The following is a 16,617-nucleotide window of genomic DNA, read 5'->3' on the forward strand; positions in this document are numbered from 1 at the left end:
TGGCGTAGGGTCCCCCTATATTATGATACCCAGCACAGATAAAGCCTACGACTACAGGCTGCAGCGCCCAGCTATACGCTTGGCTTGGCTGTGTATCAAAATAAGAGGAACCGCATGCAGCTTTTTTTTTTAACTATTTAAATAAATAATTAAAGCAAAGTGCGGTCCCCCCAATTTTGATACCCAGCCATGATAAATCTCGACAGTTGGGGCTGGTATTCTCAGACTGAGGAGGCCTATGGTTATTAGGCCCCAGCCTAAAAATATCAACTTTCAGCTGCCCAAGATTGTCGCATCTATGAGATGCAACTGTAGCGCCCCTGAGCCACTCAGGGCACTACAAGAAACTGAATCCTCTAGGGGATGCAGGACCTACCCCCTGGTACCTGGAGTATTAGTGCCGATGCCATCAAAACAAGAACAAAATCCTAGTTCTCCACTCCACACTGGGCACACAGAGTTAATCTTTAAGGGGGATGGTCGCCTGGAGATAGGAATGAGTCCCCTGATTAGCCAGCTCAGTGGGAGGGGTCAGACAGTAGGAGTTGGGGAGTTCAAGTGCACAGAGTGAGGTGTGCGGACGGGTCCAAGCTGGGTCTGTGCAACGATGACCCAGGGGGCACAGGAGAGAGGTCGCCAGGGCGGGTACGGCAACTACCGCTGGGACCGGAGCACGCACGGGGCACAGGGCCCTAGATCAGATGCAGTTTCACACAATCTGATAAATGCCTGCATGGCGGAGTACCTTTAACACTAGAACTACTGAGGTAGTCATTTTGACTACTTCGCACTATGTATTTCTCCTCTGTGACTACGAGTCCAGCAGTTCTAGTGTTAAGGACTTCACCAAACCCAATAATTCGGGAGCAACAGCAGTATACGAGGATCAGGGTTTGGACACTTACCTCAACACGGGGTCTGCACTGCCCGCTGTATGGAGAAGGAGAAGGAGACTGCTAACCCAAAAAGGGTTCAAATACAGAAACCTCAACATTTAGAACCAGAGGCAATAATACTGAGAGGTGGTCACAAGGGACCTACACCCCAGACTGCACTACTCAGAGATACATGTATACACAAGAGGACAAAGAGTATAAACATAAATCCTATAAGTAAATAGATCACAGTGTAGTTAAAATCTCACCCTCAGTTTGTGACACTTCAACACTGACCGGGGGTCTCAGGATTCACCTGATTGAGATTTTAACTACACTGTGATCCATTTACTTATAGGATTTATGTTTATCCTGAGTATCTTTTGTGCTTTTCCTGAGACCATCCCTGTTTGTGTAACAATTCTGTTCGTGTAACAATCTCTATATTCCCCCAGATGATTCATTTTGGTGATGTCTTATCATGTTTTTAATCGTCCATTATCTATTGTGTTTTTTTCATATTTAATAAAACTTTCTATTTTTTGCACATATACTCTTTGTCCTCTTGTGGGTATATATATATAACCCAAAAAGGGACAGTCGGGGCCCCGAATGCTTCAAGCCAAGGGACCCAATCTACAATGAGTGCCGCCAGGGACAGAGCAACCTGAGTCACTACATAAGCACTGATACTCCTGGGACCTGAACCAGTGGTTCAGAGGTCGGAGTGAGTAGAGACTGTTCATTCAGCTCTGTGTGGTCTCCATCATTGAACACCCATACATCTCCCAGGCACAACCCTACCTGCGGAGGGCCCAACACCTTGCTGCAGTTACCACAATCCTTGGGAGTACCCACATTAAGCAGCGGCGGTTCCCTATCTTTAACCGCAACCCGTAGGTGGCGTCACATGAACACTAACTATGCCTCCCCTGTAACTACACCTTTTTATTAAGCAGCCCCAGGGCACGGGACCGGGCAACGGCCACCAGAAGTGACATTCCCCTTTTGTAACCGCCCGGGACAGAGTACCCCCTTCCCTGGGCGACTCACAACAAGCTCGGTGCTTTACTCTTCCCCATTACCCTGATGAGGTGGCAATTGGGGTAATGAGGGGTCAATAACAGCCCACAGATGCTACTAAGCCATAGATTAGTAATTGTGTCTATGAGACACCCCATCACTAATCTGTAAGTGAAAGTAAATAAACACAAACACTGTAAAAATCCTTTAATTGGAATAAAATACAAAAAAAACACCCTCTTTCACCACTTTATTAACTGGACCAGATTTTAGCACCAAATTTTCACCTCCTGACAGAAAAAAAACTTTTTTCCATTTTTGGCCCAAGAGATGCAAATTTGGTGATGAGATTTTTACACCATATTCCTGCATCCAATCTACACCTGGCAAAAAAACGCGATTTTTAACGCTGTTTTTGCCGTGTTTTTTTCCGCAGGGTTTTGCCAACGGTTTTCTGCCAGGAGATGGACATTTGCAAGTCTGCGTGTCATTATGGCGGTGTAAAAATAAATAAATAAAACAATTGGGATAGGGCCCCCCATATATGATACCCCCAGCCATGGGCTTATTTTGGCTGTGTATTAAAATAAGAGGAACTGCATGTCGCTTCTTTTTTTTTAATTATTTAAATTAATAATTTTAAAACCCAGCATGTGGTCCCCCCAATTTTGATACCCAGCCATGATAAAGCCCAACAGCTGGGGGTTGGTATTCTCAGCCTGGGGAGTCTCATGGTTATTAGGACCCCCAGGCTAAGAATAACAGCCTGCAGCCGCCCCGGAATTGTCACATCTATTAGATTCGTCAATCCTGGCGCTTTACCTGGCTCTTTCTGATTGCCCTAGTGCGGTGGCAATTGGGGTAATAATGGGTTAATAACAGTGCATAACTGTGATCAAGCCGAGAATAAGTGATGGGTAGGGCTCTATGAGACCCCTCATCACATCTTATAAACAAAAAGAAATAAATACAAACACAGAGAAAAATCCTTTATTTGATATAAAATACAGCACCCTCTTTCCCTTCTTTATTAACCACAAAAAGTCCCTTGAAGTTCTGCTGTAATCCACATGACATCCCACTATAGTCCTGGCTCTGCTACATTCGAGACTGGAGAAACCAAAAACCATGTTCGATCTCTCCAAGCAACTCTGACAAGGGGGGCCCGGTTGGCAGCAGTGACATCACTCAGTTCACCGGAGGTCATACCCGAGTTACCACGGTATGACCTCTGATGACCTCAAGCACTGTGGATTAAAGTGCGGGGCTGTACCTTGCACCCCACCAGCCCTTTACCAGTTACAGTGGTAGCCGGGGGTTAGGGAGCGCGGGGATGCCTGACTGTCACCGTCATTGTTAAATTGCGGGGCTGGGCCCGCAGCCTCCCAGCCCTTTAACACTGACAGTGCTGGCCGGGGGAAGGGGAGTGCGGGGCAGCCCCACACTGCCACAGTTAACGTGCAGGGCCATGTTCCGCACCCGGCCAGCCCTTTAACTCTAACAGTGCCAACCCCCGGCAAACACCAAAAATAAACCTTTATTTGGAAATATGACAAAAAAAATCGCCCTCTTTCTTTGGCAGAAAAAATGTGGTTATTTTGCATTTTTGGGCCAAGAGATGTAAATTTGGTGATTACATTTTTTCACTATATTCATGCACCCAATCTATATCTCCTGGCAAAAAAAACGTATCAACACTGCATGAGGTATGATGCACTAGTGATGCGATTTTTTTTGCCAGGACGTATAGAATGGGTGCAGGAATATGGTGTAAACATTTCAGCAGGTGAATTTAGAGTTTAATGAGGTCATCAGAGGTCCTCTGAGGTCAGGTTACTTGCGGTCACAGGTGATGGACTTCAGCTGTGACCGGAACTAACCTGAGTGATGTCACTGCTGATCGCTGTGGCTCATTTATTCTCTGGAGCTCACAGCAGTCATGTTCCATGATCGCGTGTTGTGAGGTTCAGATGTAGAAAAGCTACAGGGGTGTTTTGGGGTTAATAAAGTGGTGAAAGAGGGTGTTTTTTTTGTCTTTTATTCCAAATAAAGTATTTTTTGAGTGTTTGTGTTATTTACTTGCACGTACAGATTAGTAATGGGGGGTCTCATAGACACCTCCCATTACTAATCTAGAGCTTAGTGACAGCTGTGGGCTGTTATTAACCTTAAACTCTTATATTACCCCAAATACCACCGTAGCAGGGCAATCGAGAAGAGCCAGGTAATGGGCCAGCCTTATCGCATCTAATGGATACGATAATTTTGGGTGGCTAGAGGCTGATATTTTTGGGCTGGACCTCCTCAGCTTGAGAATACCAACCTCCCAGCTGTCAGGCTTTATCTTGTCTGAGTATCAAAATTAAGGGGGAACGCATGTCATTTTTAAAAATTATTTTCTCTTATTTTAATACACAGCCAATATAGTCGCATGGCTGGGGGCTGCAGCCTGTAGCCATGGGCTTTATTTGTGCTGGGTATCATAATATGGGGGGATCCTACGTCAATTATTTTATTTATTTAATACCACGATACTGACCTGCACATAGTTAAACTGCTTTTCCCGCCCACTGGCGATTGGTTGCAGTCAACTGATACAGTGCATATGGATGAGCAGTAATTAGTGGCCTAGGAAGTGAATGCAAGGCCTGTGAGCAGCGTACACCCATGCCGGAGCCTCGGTAAGTACAGTGCGCTTGCTCCCATCACCCTATTCCTTCTACCACCATTTTTAATTGCCAGATTCAAGTCCACATAAACTTTTAGAGACCGGATCACTGGGATCAGCCTGTCCCGGTTATCTGTGCGTCTGCTCATCACTAGTCGTATAACATAATTATAGTGTTTTTTCCTTATTACTACACTTTTTTCTAGAGTTTTGAGGTACATGATTTATATCCTCTTTTTAGTGATCATTGATCTTATATATGTATTTATCTAGGGTGCACTGGGTGGGAATTAATACATTGTTTTTCTATCATGTGACCTCCCATATGTATCTCATATACGGTTGCGTAAATAGAATCCCTCCCAATTATGTGACTTCCATCAACTATCATGTGCAATGTCAATTCACCATTAAAGTAAACACCTAATAACGTAATCACAGACTGCAGACAGCTCTCTCACTGAATGAACTTTGGGTGGTCCCCCTCAGCATTCCTTACATCATTTCTGCTTCCTCCTGGTTCTCTTCCTATCTTTCTGGTCGCTCTTTCAGTGTATCATTTGCTGGCTCCACATCTTTTTCTCTTCGTCTCACTGTTGGGGTCACTCAAGGCTCAGTCCTTGGCCCTCTTCTCTTCTCTCTCTACACTACCCCAATTGGACAGACCATCAGCAAATTTGGCTTCCAGTACCATCTTTATGCAAATGATACAAAATTATACACCTTATCCCCTGACCTCACGCCCACTGTACTACAGAACACCAGTGATTGTCTGTCCACAGTTTTCAACATCATGTCTGCCCTCTATCTGATACTCAACCTCCAAAACTGAACTTTTTCTACTACCACCGTCCACTTACCTCCCTAAACCTGACATCTCCCTCTCTATGTGTGGCACCACAATAGCGCCTATTCCGCAGGCTCCCTTTCCTTCACCTTCTACTGTATATACAATATCTCACCCACTCTTGTCACCAGCACCTGAAGAACATCTCTAGAGTCAACCCTTTCCTCCTAATGGAAACAAAACCCCTCACTGTGGCCCTGATCCACTCCCGCCTTGATTACTGTAATTCTCTATTAATTGACCTCCACCTCACTAAAGGTGTCAACAATTAACAATTAAGTCCGGCCCATTTTTGGGCTTTTGTCTGAAATTATGTCCAATTTGCTTTTTTTATCATGTGTTGTTCCAGTGCACACAAATGAAAAAAACAGGTATTTCACAAAACATGTAATTGCAATTAATGTCTGGAAGAATTACTTCATTTTCTGGAATAATTTCAAGGATGCCAACACTTTCAGCCATGTTTGTACCTTTTATATAATTTTTTGCATTTTCTTTTTACACCATATTAATTATTATTATTATTATTATTATTATTATTATTATTATTATTATTATTATGGGATATGTAACAGTATATCCCCTAATTCAGTTATATAATGTAATTTACATCTTATGGTGCGATATGGAGGACTTTTTATGCTTATAAGACGCAATGTTATTGTTCCCATCAGAGGTGTTGGAGTTGTTTTACACCCTCTGTAATCTGCACCCTCTCCATTCTACTAAAGTGTGGATTCATAAGTTCCAAACAATAACCCTGTGCAGTATGTCATAGGGCGCTCCTGAAGTCTATAGGATGTACCTGCTGACTTAGGTATATAAGAGCTGCCCTTTAACATTCATTGGTAACGCCCCCCCCAGGCCCAGTATAGTTTTGCTGGGCACAGAATGGGGAGGTGAGCGTTCCTATCTTAGAGCGTGCTCAGTACACTGCATGGTATTTCTGGGATGCATGTGATGTGCCATGATATGCCTGCAAAAGGGATGCACTTAACATCTATTAGTAATGCCTGTCCAGATTGAATACATGTCTAAGGAACTAGAAGGTGGAGGCGGCGGTCCTAATCCTGAGCGGGTGCAGCACACTATTGGATGTGTCTAGATACACGTGGTGTGCCTACTGACGCTCCCGCTTGTGGAGGCCGGATGTGACGCTCCCCTGCACTCGGCATCTCCTTAGATGAGTGGAAAGCAGATATATGCGTTCCACTCGTGAAGTTTGCACAGAGTGCTTGAGGGGTGGAGTTACGTCACATGCCAGTACATACGCCCTCCTTTTAGACACGTTTGGAGGAGCTATATGGATTGGAGCTCCCGATAGGCGCGCATGTGAAACGCTGCCTGACAGGCTTACTGGCATACATCCTGCATGATCCCGGATGTGATGTATACACCGGATATGGGAGTTTGTTTGGAACGCACGCTACATCCATTTACCATGTGCTTGTATATAGCGCGGATTATAACATCTATGGAGAGTAATAACGATAACTGAATATGAACACCTGGGGATGAAATTGGCCATTGGTGAGTTATTCAATTGAGTGCAATCCATGATTGGTTCTACAATGTTTAAATACCCTCTGCTATGTGTGCCTCGGCTCCTTAGTGCATCTATGTGAGCTTGGGTATAGGACCTCTGACCTCTAATGTGTTACCTGAGTCCCCTGATGATTCTAAAGTGATGAAAAGCGTCGGGACGAGGGCCAGGAACATTATAGGGGCACTAAGAGAGGGTTAGATGTGGTCTGCCCTTGTAAGGGCAGGAGCTATTGGGGTATTAGGTGTTACTAAGATTTCCTAGGGTTATTGTAGGGCCAGCTGGATGCTGTATGGACCCGTGTGGAGAAAACCCTGTATACCCCAAGCTGCGAGGAATGGGTGAGATCGATTCTAACTCATTCTAGAATCCTGATTTGAGTGATTTCCTCTTTGAGGATCACTGTGCACTATATGTTTATTATGTTGAGTTATTTTTGATAATTTTTTAGGTACTCATTTATGGGACCACTGTCCCCCTTGGAGTAATAATTATCATACTCAATTATTTGTTATGTATGTTGTGGTTTTTTGTTAATTTTGTTATATATCATTGGCTCCCTGGATTTGGGCCTGTTGGCTGTCCTTTATAATCCAGAGAGCTATAGGTTACCCCTGTGTCTTAATCTAAGTTTTTTATGTGAATAGATTAAAAGTTATATTTTAGCCTCTTATATAATTGCTATCTTCCTACTATCCATAAGTGGCTTAATTATCTCATATGAGAATTGCTGGTTGATAACTTACCATAATCCAGAGCGATAAACTCGGTTTCAAGGGCTATATCAGGACATTTCACAGGCTTCTTAATATCTGCACTTGTTATTATCTTTAGGCGAATGGCCTAGAAATACAAAAGCAATGTGAATTGGCCGTAGATGCATACACAGATATCTAAATTGTATAGCACACAAAGCAAAATGCACAAGAAGTTTAAAGGGAAGGCGATTCATACTGTATGAACTAGAGATGAACGGATCAGGTGAAAATCAAATTTGCAAGTTCCTTCAGCTTTTCTCGGGAATTTTATTTGCGGAGAACTCAATATAATTCACTTATTATGCTCTACGGTCTCTCTTGTTCACAGAGCAGAACCCGAATATGAAAAAAAAAAAATCACATATACCCAAAAATGGTATCATTAAAAACGTCAGCTAAAGACGCAAAAATTAAGCCATCACTGAGCCCCAGATCCTGAAAAATGAGAATGGGTCTCGGAAAATGGCGACACAAGGGCTATTCTTTGTTTTTTTTTGTTTTGTTTTTAAATTTCAGGGGTTTTTTTCCCACCATTTAAATAGAAGCAAAACTACATACACACGTGGTCAAAATTGTTGGTACACCTCGTTTAATGAGAGAAAAACCCACAATGTTCACAGAAATAACTTGAATCTGACAATAGCTGACAAAAATAAATAAAAAATCTTTGAAAATTAACACATGAAAGTCAGACTTTGCTGCTTTTCTGCTTCCACAGAATTTAAAAAAAAATAAAACTCATGAAATAGGCCTGGACAGAAATGATGGCGCCCTCCTCCTTAACTTAATATTTTGTTGCATAACCTTTTGAGGCAATCACTGCAATCAAACGATTCCTATAACTGTCAATGAGACTTCTGCACCTCTCGACAGGTATTTGGCCACTCATCAAGAGCAAACTGCTCCAGTTGTCTCGTGTTTGAAGGTTGCCTTTTCCAAACAGCATGTTTCAGCTCTTTCCAAAAATGCTCAATAGGATTTAGGTCAGGGCTCATAGAAGGCCACTTCAGAATAGTCCAGTGTTTTCCTCTTAGCCATTCTTGGGTGGTTTTTAGCTGTGTGTTTTGGGTCATTATCCTGTTGCAAGACCCATGACCTGTGACTGAGACCAAGCTTTCTGACACGGGGCAGCACATTTCTCTCTAGAATCCCTTGATAGTCTTGAGATTTTATTGTACCCTGCACAGATTCAATACCCCTTGTGCCAGATGCAGCAAAGCAGCCCCAGAACATAACAGAGCCTCCTCCATGTTTCACAGTAGGGACAGTGTTCTTTTCTTGATATGCTTCATTTTTCAGTCTGTGAACATAGAGCTGATGTGCCTTGACAATAAGTTCCATTTTTGTCTCATCTGTCTGTGGCACCCTGGACAAGCCAGGTCGTCACAGGTACTACACCAACACACCCCACACCCCGGCTAGGCACACCTAGGTCAAACACAAATCCTTGTTGCCTTCCTCCAGGGGCTAATGTCCACACCAGGGGGTGGGCCAGGTGGTTGGCCCCGCCCACCGAGGAGTTCACAGTCCTGGAGGCGGGAAAAGGCAGTCAGATCAGTTTTAGAGAGAGAAGTGGTAGTAGAGGAGACTGACCGTGTCCGGGTGCGTGGCCCGGGCACATACAGCAAGGTTGGCAGACGGTGGTGACCGTCTGCAGGAGAGGCTGATTGGAGTGAACCGTAAGGACCGGGGACGGGCGGTGGCCCACCGGTACCGGACCGGTGAGTGAAGAGAAGCCAGCACCATTCGGCAGGGCCTACGGACCCTGACCAGGCTAGGAGTCGCCGTAAAACCGGTCAAATCCATTAGCGAAGGGAACCTCCGCGGTTTCCCAGCAGCCAAGACCCGATTGAAGGGAACAGCTCACACCATAAGGGAAACACAATCACCGCCAAGGCTACAGTTCCCAGGGCCAGAGCCTGCGGGCAAAAGGGGCTCCCTCAGCATCCATCCAAGCTGGGGAGCGGGTTACCGGTGGGAAGCCATTGGAACTGTATACACAACACAGGTGCAGGGAAAGGCAGTCACCATCAACCTACCGGGAGGAGAACAACCGCAGCCGCCTGTGGGACCCGTCCATCCAGCCGTTTGTTTGACCAGAGACTCCGTGTAAATTACTGGCTGAGTGAGTACCACAGCGCTGCCCCCGCGACCCTGCACCTCACCAGGCCCCGTAACCCGCCTGCCATCCCTAACCCTCACCAGGCCCTGGGACAACCAACCCCCTACCCACGGAGGGGAGAAACAACATCCAAGCTGCTCCCTGTCATTGCTCCCGGGATCCCCGTCCAGAGCAGCGGTGGTGTCACAACCTCACCACAACCGTGGGTGGCATCACGGATAATATCCCCAAACCACACACCAACCCCCCTTTCACTCACGGGCGAGAAACACAGCTCGAGTCCCCGGGATCCGGCCCACCGCTCGAGCCACCACCGAGCAGCAGCAGCAGCAGCCGGACCCGAGCAGTGGGTGAGCGCAGCGTCCCCTCCTCCGCCCGCGACATGTCCATAGGGAATTCTCCCAAAAGCTTTGTGGCTTGTCAACATATAGTTTGGCAAATTTCAGTCTGGTTTTTCTGTTTTTTTTTTTTTCAACAATGGTGTCCTTCTTGATCTATCTCATGAAGTCCACTTTGGCTCAAACAACGATGGATGGTGTGATCTGATACATGTTCTTTGAGCTTGAAGTTCACCTTTAATCTCAGTAGTTTTTCTGGGCTTTTTTGTTACCATTTGTATTATCATTCTCTTTGATTTGTCATCAATTGTCTTCTTGTGACCACGTCCAAGAAGGTTGACTACAGTCCCATGGATCTTAAATTTCTGAATAATATATACAACTGTAGTCACAGGAACATCAAGCTGCTTAGAGATGGTCTTATAGCCTTTACCTTTAACATGCTTGTCTATAATTTTCTTTCTAGTCTCCTGAGACATCTCTTTCCTTCACTTCCTCTAGTCCATGTTGAGTGTGGTACATACCATGTCTCCAAACAGCACAGTGAGTATCTGTAGTCCTATATACAGGTCCACTGACTGATTACAAGATTGTAGACACCTGTGATGCTAATTAGTGGACACACCTTGATTTAACATGTCCCTTTTGTCACATTATTTTCATGGGTACCATCATTTCTATACAGACCTATTTCATGAGCTTTATTTTTTTTTAATTCTGTGGAAATATGGTTGAAAAGCAATGTCTGACTTTTATTTGTTCATTTTCATAGATTTTTTATTTATTATTACTTTTGTCAGATTCAAGTTATTTCTGTGACCATTGTGGGTTATTCTCTTTCATTAAGCGAGGGGTACCAACAATTTTGACCACGGGTGTATGTTTTGTATCTACAAACTCATACAGACCTTGGGAATCATACCGCCAGGTCAGTGTTACCATATAGTGAACATGGTAAATAAAAATCCACAAAACAATTGTGGAATTGAACTTTTTTGCCCTATTGAAACAAAGCCCTCATATGGCTATATTGAGGGAAAAATAAAAAAGTTATCTATCTTGGAAGATGGAGAGGAACTAACGAAAATGAGAAATGGAAAATTGCTGGGGGGTAGAGCGTTTAATTATACAGTTTAAAAATCTTTTTCTGGCCAGTTACCTAGGCAAGAAAAGCATGGAGCTAGCCGGTCTTATGCTTTGTAGTCTGCTTGCACCACTCTTAAGCTAGAAGGATAAATGCAATCAACTAGTCTCAATGTCCCTGCATTTCTCCTATGGTGTAGAGACAAATCTACATTTGCTAGTAACCTGGGACAGAGGAAATATTTTTTGCCACTCCCAATTATTTCAGTTCTTTTCATTGTCCTTTAAGATGTGTATAAAGAAACTTTATCTAATTTTGTTGTAATGTAGTGGTATCGCCCCTACGAACTGTTGAAAGCACTTCACTTTTAAGAGGCAGTGCTCCCCTGTCTCCTGTGTATTATGGACTGGCCGGTGTAGCCGGCGCGTCTCCTCTGAACTGAGAGCTGTTTTGACTAACCTGGACTAAAAAGTGTGGGAAAGAGAGAAATAGAGAAGGAGAAGTTATAGGCAGGAACTGCAGAAGTCATGTTGCCTGGCAGTGTGAGAAAAGGGACGTAGTCTGTGTGCCTTGCCTGAGTATGACGGTGTAGGAAGAGGTGCGGTGGCGGCTGCAAGAGATAGTCCGAGCCGGCCAATGAAAAAACCCTTGGTCGCCGTGAAGTGATTACCAGACTCAGTCGCCCCAAAGTTGGCGAATCCGATCAGAAGAACAAAGATGTCAACCGAAAGAATAAAACAAACCCAGGTTCGTGGAGAAGAACAGTTCCTCCTGCCCTGCAAGGACAAGTTCGCCCTGACAAGCATCACAACTCCTGGGAGTGGACTTCTCTCCCTGTCTACGGTGCCGGGAGTGTTTGACAGTATGCACAGTAATAAAGTGTAGCATAGACCTCAGCTGCCAGGGTGGGGTGTCCACGTGGCCCCAGTAGTATGCATAGTTAATCATATATTTTACCTGCCTGTGTTGTTGTTTACTGTGTTTGTGATAGTTGGGGCGACGACTGTGGTACGCTTCAGCTAGGAACTGCAGTTGTTAAAACCTTTACTGTTGCCATTTTTGCATACCCCTGTTTGTTCGCATATACGCTTTATTCCTGCTTGTGGATAAATCACCCTTGTTTCTGTCACCCTCATTTTGTGCCATTATCAAACTCTGCACCGTGGTGGTCCCTCGACCATCTCTTCATTGATATGACCTTATTTTTTTTTTACCTTGAACAAGCTGTATACATCCACATTTTCATATTCGTGGAAGTCTGAAGACCTTATATAATAATCTTCATCTTCACATGTACCTTCATGTTCCTGGACACGATAATCATATTCTCCAAAATCAATGGAGGGGAAGAGGTCAAAAACCTTGTAAAGAAAATATTACAAGTTTGAACATAAACAACATCCTATGGTCACATTGGGCAAATTTTCTTAAACTGTTTATTTTCTACACTTTTAATTTAAACAGATATTTATCAAAATAATGCACAATAACAGTGACGTAGCCTACTATAAAATCTCAGATGCAATCTTTCATATTTTACATAATCCTTCGGAAATGAAAAAATATATTTGATTACTATGGGAGATGCACCTGAAGTGTTAACTGACATTCATTTTGCATACTTTAACAATGTGGTTTTTAAAATGGTTTCATTTTCCGAGGTTTTTCTACATGACATTCTTTTCTAACTTTCCTCCCGATTTTGCACAAGGTATTTTGATTATTGGGGGAGACTTCAATTTTACCTTAAAACCTATAATGGATTCATCTTCTGAATGGGTTTCTTTTCCACTGAGACAACTCCGTTAATTAAATCAGGTCCTCTACTCCCTCTGGCTGATGGACATTTGGCTCATTTTTAACCCACAGGGAAAGGACTACACATATTTTTCACATGTACACAATGCATATGGTCACATAGACTTCTTCCTTCTGAGTCACCACGCCCTGTAGCAGCCTTTAGCTATAATCAGAGATATCCTGTGGTCAAACCATGCTCCAATTTTTCCTTCCTTCTCTAGCCCAACAGTCTTAGGCGGGCTTTGCACACTACGACATCGCAGTTGCGATGTCGGTGGGGTCAAATTGAAAATGACGCACTTCCGGCATCGCATGCGACATCGTAGTGTGTAAAGCCTCGATGATACGATTAACGAGCGCAAAAGCGTCGTAATCGTATCATCAGTGCAGCGTCGGCGTAATCCATAATTACGCTGACGCGACAGTCCGATGTTGTTCCTCGCTCCTGTGGCAGCACACATCGCTGTGTGTGAAGCCGCAGGAGCGAAGAACATCTCCTACCGGCGTCACTGCGGCTTCCGTAGGATATGCGGAAGGAAGGAGGTGGGCGGGATGTTTACATCCTGCTCATCTCCGCCCCTCCGCTCCTATTGGGCGCCTGCCGTGTGACGTCGCAGTGACGCCGCACGACCCACCCCCTTAACAAGGAGGCGGGTCGCCGGCCAGAGCGACGGTCGCAGGACAGGTGAGTCCATGTGAAGCTGCCGTAGTGATAATGTTCGCTACGGCAGCTATCACAAGGTTATCGCTGCTGCGACGGGGGCGGGGACTATCGCGCTCGGCATCGGAGCATCGGCCTGCGATGTCGCAGCGTGCAAAGTACCCCTTAGACCTGGAGACTGATGATCTTTTCACATCAGATCTGAAGGATTCTATTAATTCCTTAATCGATCTGTTTATGTATGCTGCTATTTTGTGATGCATGACTATATGGTTTGAGGATACAGTGGGGAAAATAAGTATTTGATACTAATTTTCCAACTTTTGCAAGAGGTCTCTAATTTTTATTTTAGGTACACTTCAACTAGGACAGAGTCCCAAAAAAATCCAGAATATCACATTGTATAATTTTTAAATACTTAATTTGCATTTTATTGCATGAAATAAGTATTTGATACAATAGAAAAGCGGAACTTTATTATCTGGTACAGAAACCTTTGTTTGCAATTACAGAGTTCAGACGTTTCCTGTAATACTTGACCAAGTTTGCACACACTGCAGCAGGGATTTTGGCCCAATCCAACATACAGATCTTCATCAGATCTTTCAGGTTTTGGTCTTGTTGATAAGCAACATTGAGTTTCATCTCCCTCCAAAGATTTTTTTATTTCGTTCAGGTCTGGAGACTGGCTAGACTACTTCAGGATCTTGAAATGCTTCTTATAGAGCCACTTCTTAGTTGCTCTGGCTCTGTGTTTTGGGTCATTGTCATTCTGACTCAGCCACGACCCATCTTCAATGCTGTTACTGAGGGAAGGAGGTTGTTGGCCAAAATCTTGCGATACATGACCCCATTCATCCTCCCTTAAATACAGTGCAGTCGTCCTGTCCCTTTTGCAGAAAAGCACCCCCAAAATATGATGTTTCCACCCACATGCTTCATGGTTGGGATAGTGTTCTTGTGGCTCTACTCATACTTCTTTCTCCAAACACGGCGAGTGGAGTTGATACCAAAAAGTTCTATTTTGATCTCATCTGATCATATGACCTTCTCCTCCGCCTCCTCTGGATCATTCATTAGCGAACTTCAAATGGGCCTAGACATGAGTTGGCATGTGCAGGGGGACCTTGCGTGCCCTCCATGATTTTAATAAATAGTTGGGTTACAAACAGTAATCTTTTGGGAAAATAGGTAAAATCAGGAAAGAAACAGGAGCACAATAGGGTCTTATCTGTGTTGAAGGGAGAAATAAAGATAACTATCAAAGGCAGGTGAGGCTATGTGAGCCACAACTACTTGTTAAGCATCAAACAGCTGCTGCAGTACCCCTAGACGATGTACAAGGCTGGTGGTGAATAGGGAATATGCCACGCTGCTGTGCAGAAAAAATAATCCAGATGGAGATCAAAGTGATTTTATTTTCAATGCATTACAGCAAAACCTTTCGCCTTTATTAGTTAAAAATCATGCATTTACTGCGAGGCTTGTATTATGGTAGTCTTTGAGACTGTGGTCCCAGCTCTCTTCAGATCACTGACCAGGTCCTACCATGTAGTTTTGGGTTGATTGATGACCTTTCTCAGAATCATTCTTACCCCTTGAGGTGAGATATTGCATGGAGCCCCAGAGTGACTAAGATTGGCAGTCATCTTGTGTTTCTTCCATTTTTTAATAATTGCGCCAACAGTTGTTGTTTTCGCACCAAGCTGCTTGCCTATTGACCTGTAGCCTATTCCAGCCTTGTAAAGACCTAAAATTTTGTCCTCGGTGTCCTTAGACAGCTCTTTTGCGCTTGGCCATGGTGAAGAGGTTGGAGTATAATTGATTGAGTGTGTGGAAAGGTGTCTTACATAGGTAACAAGTTAAAACATGTGCAATTAATACAGGTAATGATTTCAGATTAGGAGCTTCTAAAAGAAAAAAATAATAGATCTGTGAGAGACAGAACTCTTGCTAGTTAGTAGGTGATCAAATACTTATTTCATGCATGCAATAAAATGCAAATTAATTATTTAAAAATCATAAAGTGTTTTTCTGGATTTTTGGGGGGATTCTGTCCGTTATAGTTGAAGTCTACCTACAATAAAAAAATTACAGACCTCTCCATTCTTTGTAGGTGGGAAAATTTGCAACATTTGCAGTGTAACCAATACTTATTTTCCCCACTGTATATATTTTTTCAAATTTCAGATATTTTTCTAAATAAATGCAAAGTGTGCATCTAAATGTATCACAATGTGTCATGCAAAGTACAATGTGTCATGAAAAAAGATTGTCACAATCACTGGGACATGTAAAAGCTTTGCAGAATTTTTACTGCATAAAGTGATATACAGGGTGAGCCATAAGTATGGATATACCCTGATAAAATGGAAGTGGTTGCTGATATCACCTTACTGTTTGTGGCATATTATTACATGGGAGGGGCAAAACACTTGAGGCTGGGTGACGCCCATGGCGACCATCTGCAAAGCCGCCATTTTGAATTTAACTTTACTTTTTTAAGAGGGTGTATTTATGCCCCACCCTGTATTTCAGAGTTGAATAATGGGGCTTGGCCACAAAAGCCTAAAGGGGTTAAATGATAAATGCTCCTACCTCACCCTGACCTCAATAGTGGTGGTCAATGTCTGAATGCTTGGAGAAGCGTAGGGAGGGAGTCATTTCTTCACAACTCCACCATATTTTTCATAGATGTTATTAGACAAATGCTATTTTTTTGCACCCGTCGAGTCAACAAGAGCAGGTCTTTACCCATGGGTAGAGATGAGCAAACAGTAGGCTCGGAGCTCGGGGTTCAGAAAAGGATGTGAAAATTAGCCAGGTAAGAAATGCGCTGTGCTGGTGTCTTTGAGTGATGCCCTGCATTGTCTGCGCTGCGGGTACTGTTTCTACTGC

General features: G+C 43.7%; 1 protein-coding gene across 1 annotated transcript in view; it reads right to left on the reverse strand.

Moving 5' to 3' along the window:
• LOC142312620 (alpha-2-macroglobulin-like) overlaps positions 1-16,617 on the reverse strand; it is a 179,558-nt gene that overhangs the window by 73,563 nt on the left and 89,378 nt on the right. Inside the window, exons 16-17 of the mRNA XM_075351615.1 lie at positions 12,473-12,619; positions 7,703-7,799 (exon numbers count right to left, since the gene is read on the reverse strand). Coding sequence (XP_075207730.1) covers positions 7,703-7,799; positions 12,473-12,619 — 244 coding nt within the window. The remainder of the gene's footprint in view (positions 1-7,702; positions 7,800-12,472; positions 12,620-16,617) is intronic.

The sequence above is a fragment of the Anomaloglossus baeobatrachus genome, chromosome 5, assembly GCF_048569485.1.
Source record: "Anomaloglossus baeobatrachus isolate aAnoBae1 chromosome 5, aAnoBae1.hap1, whole genome shotgun sequence".
Classification (NCBI taxonomy): Eukaryota; Metazoa; Chordata; class Amphibia; order Anura; family Aromobatidae; genus Anomaloglossus; species Anomaloglossus baeobatrachus.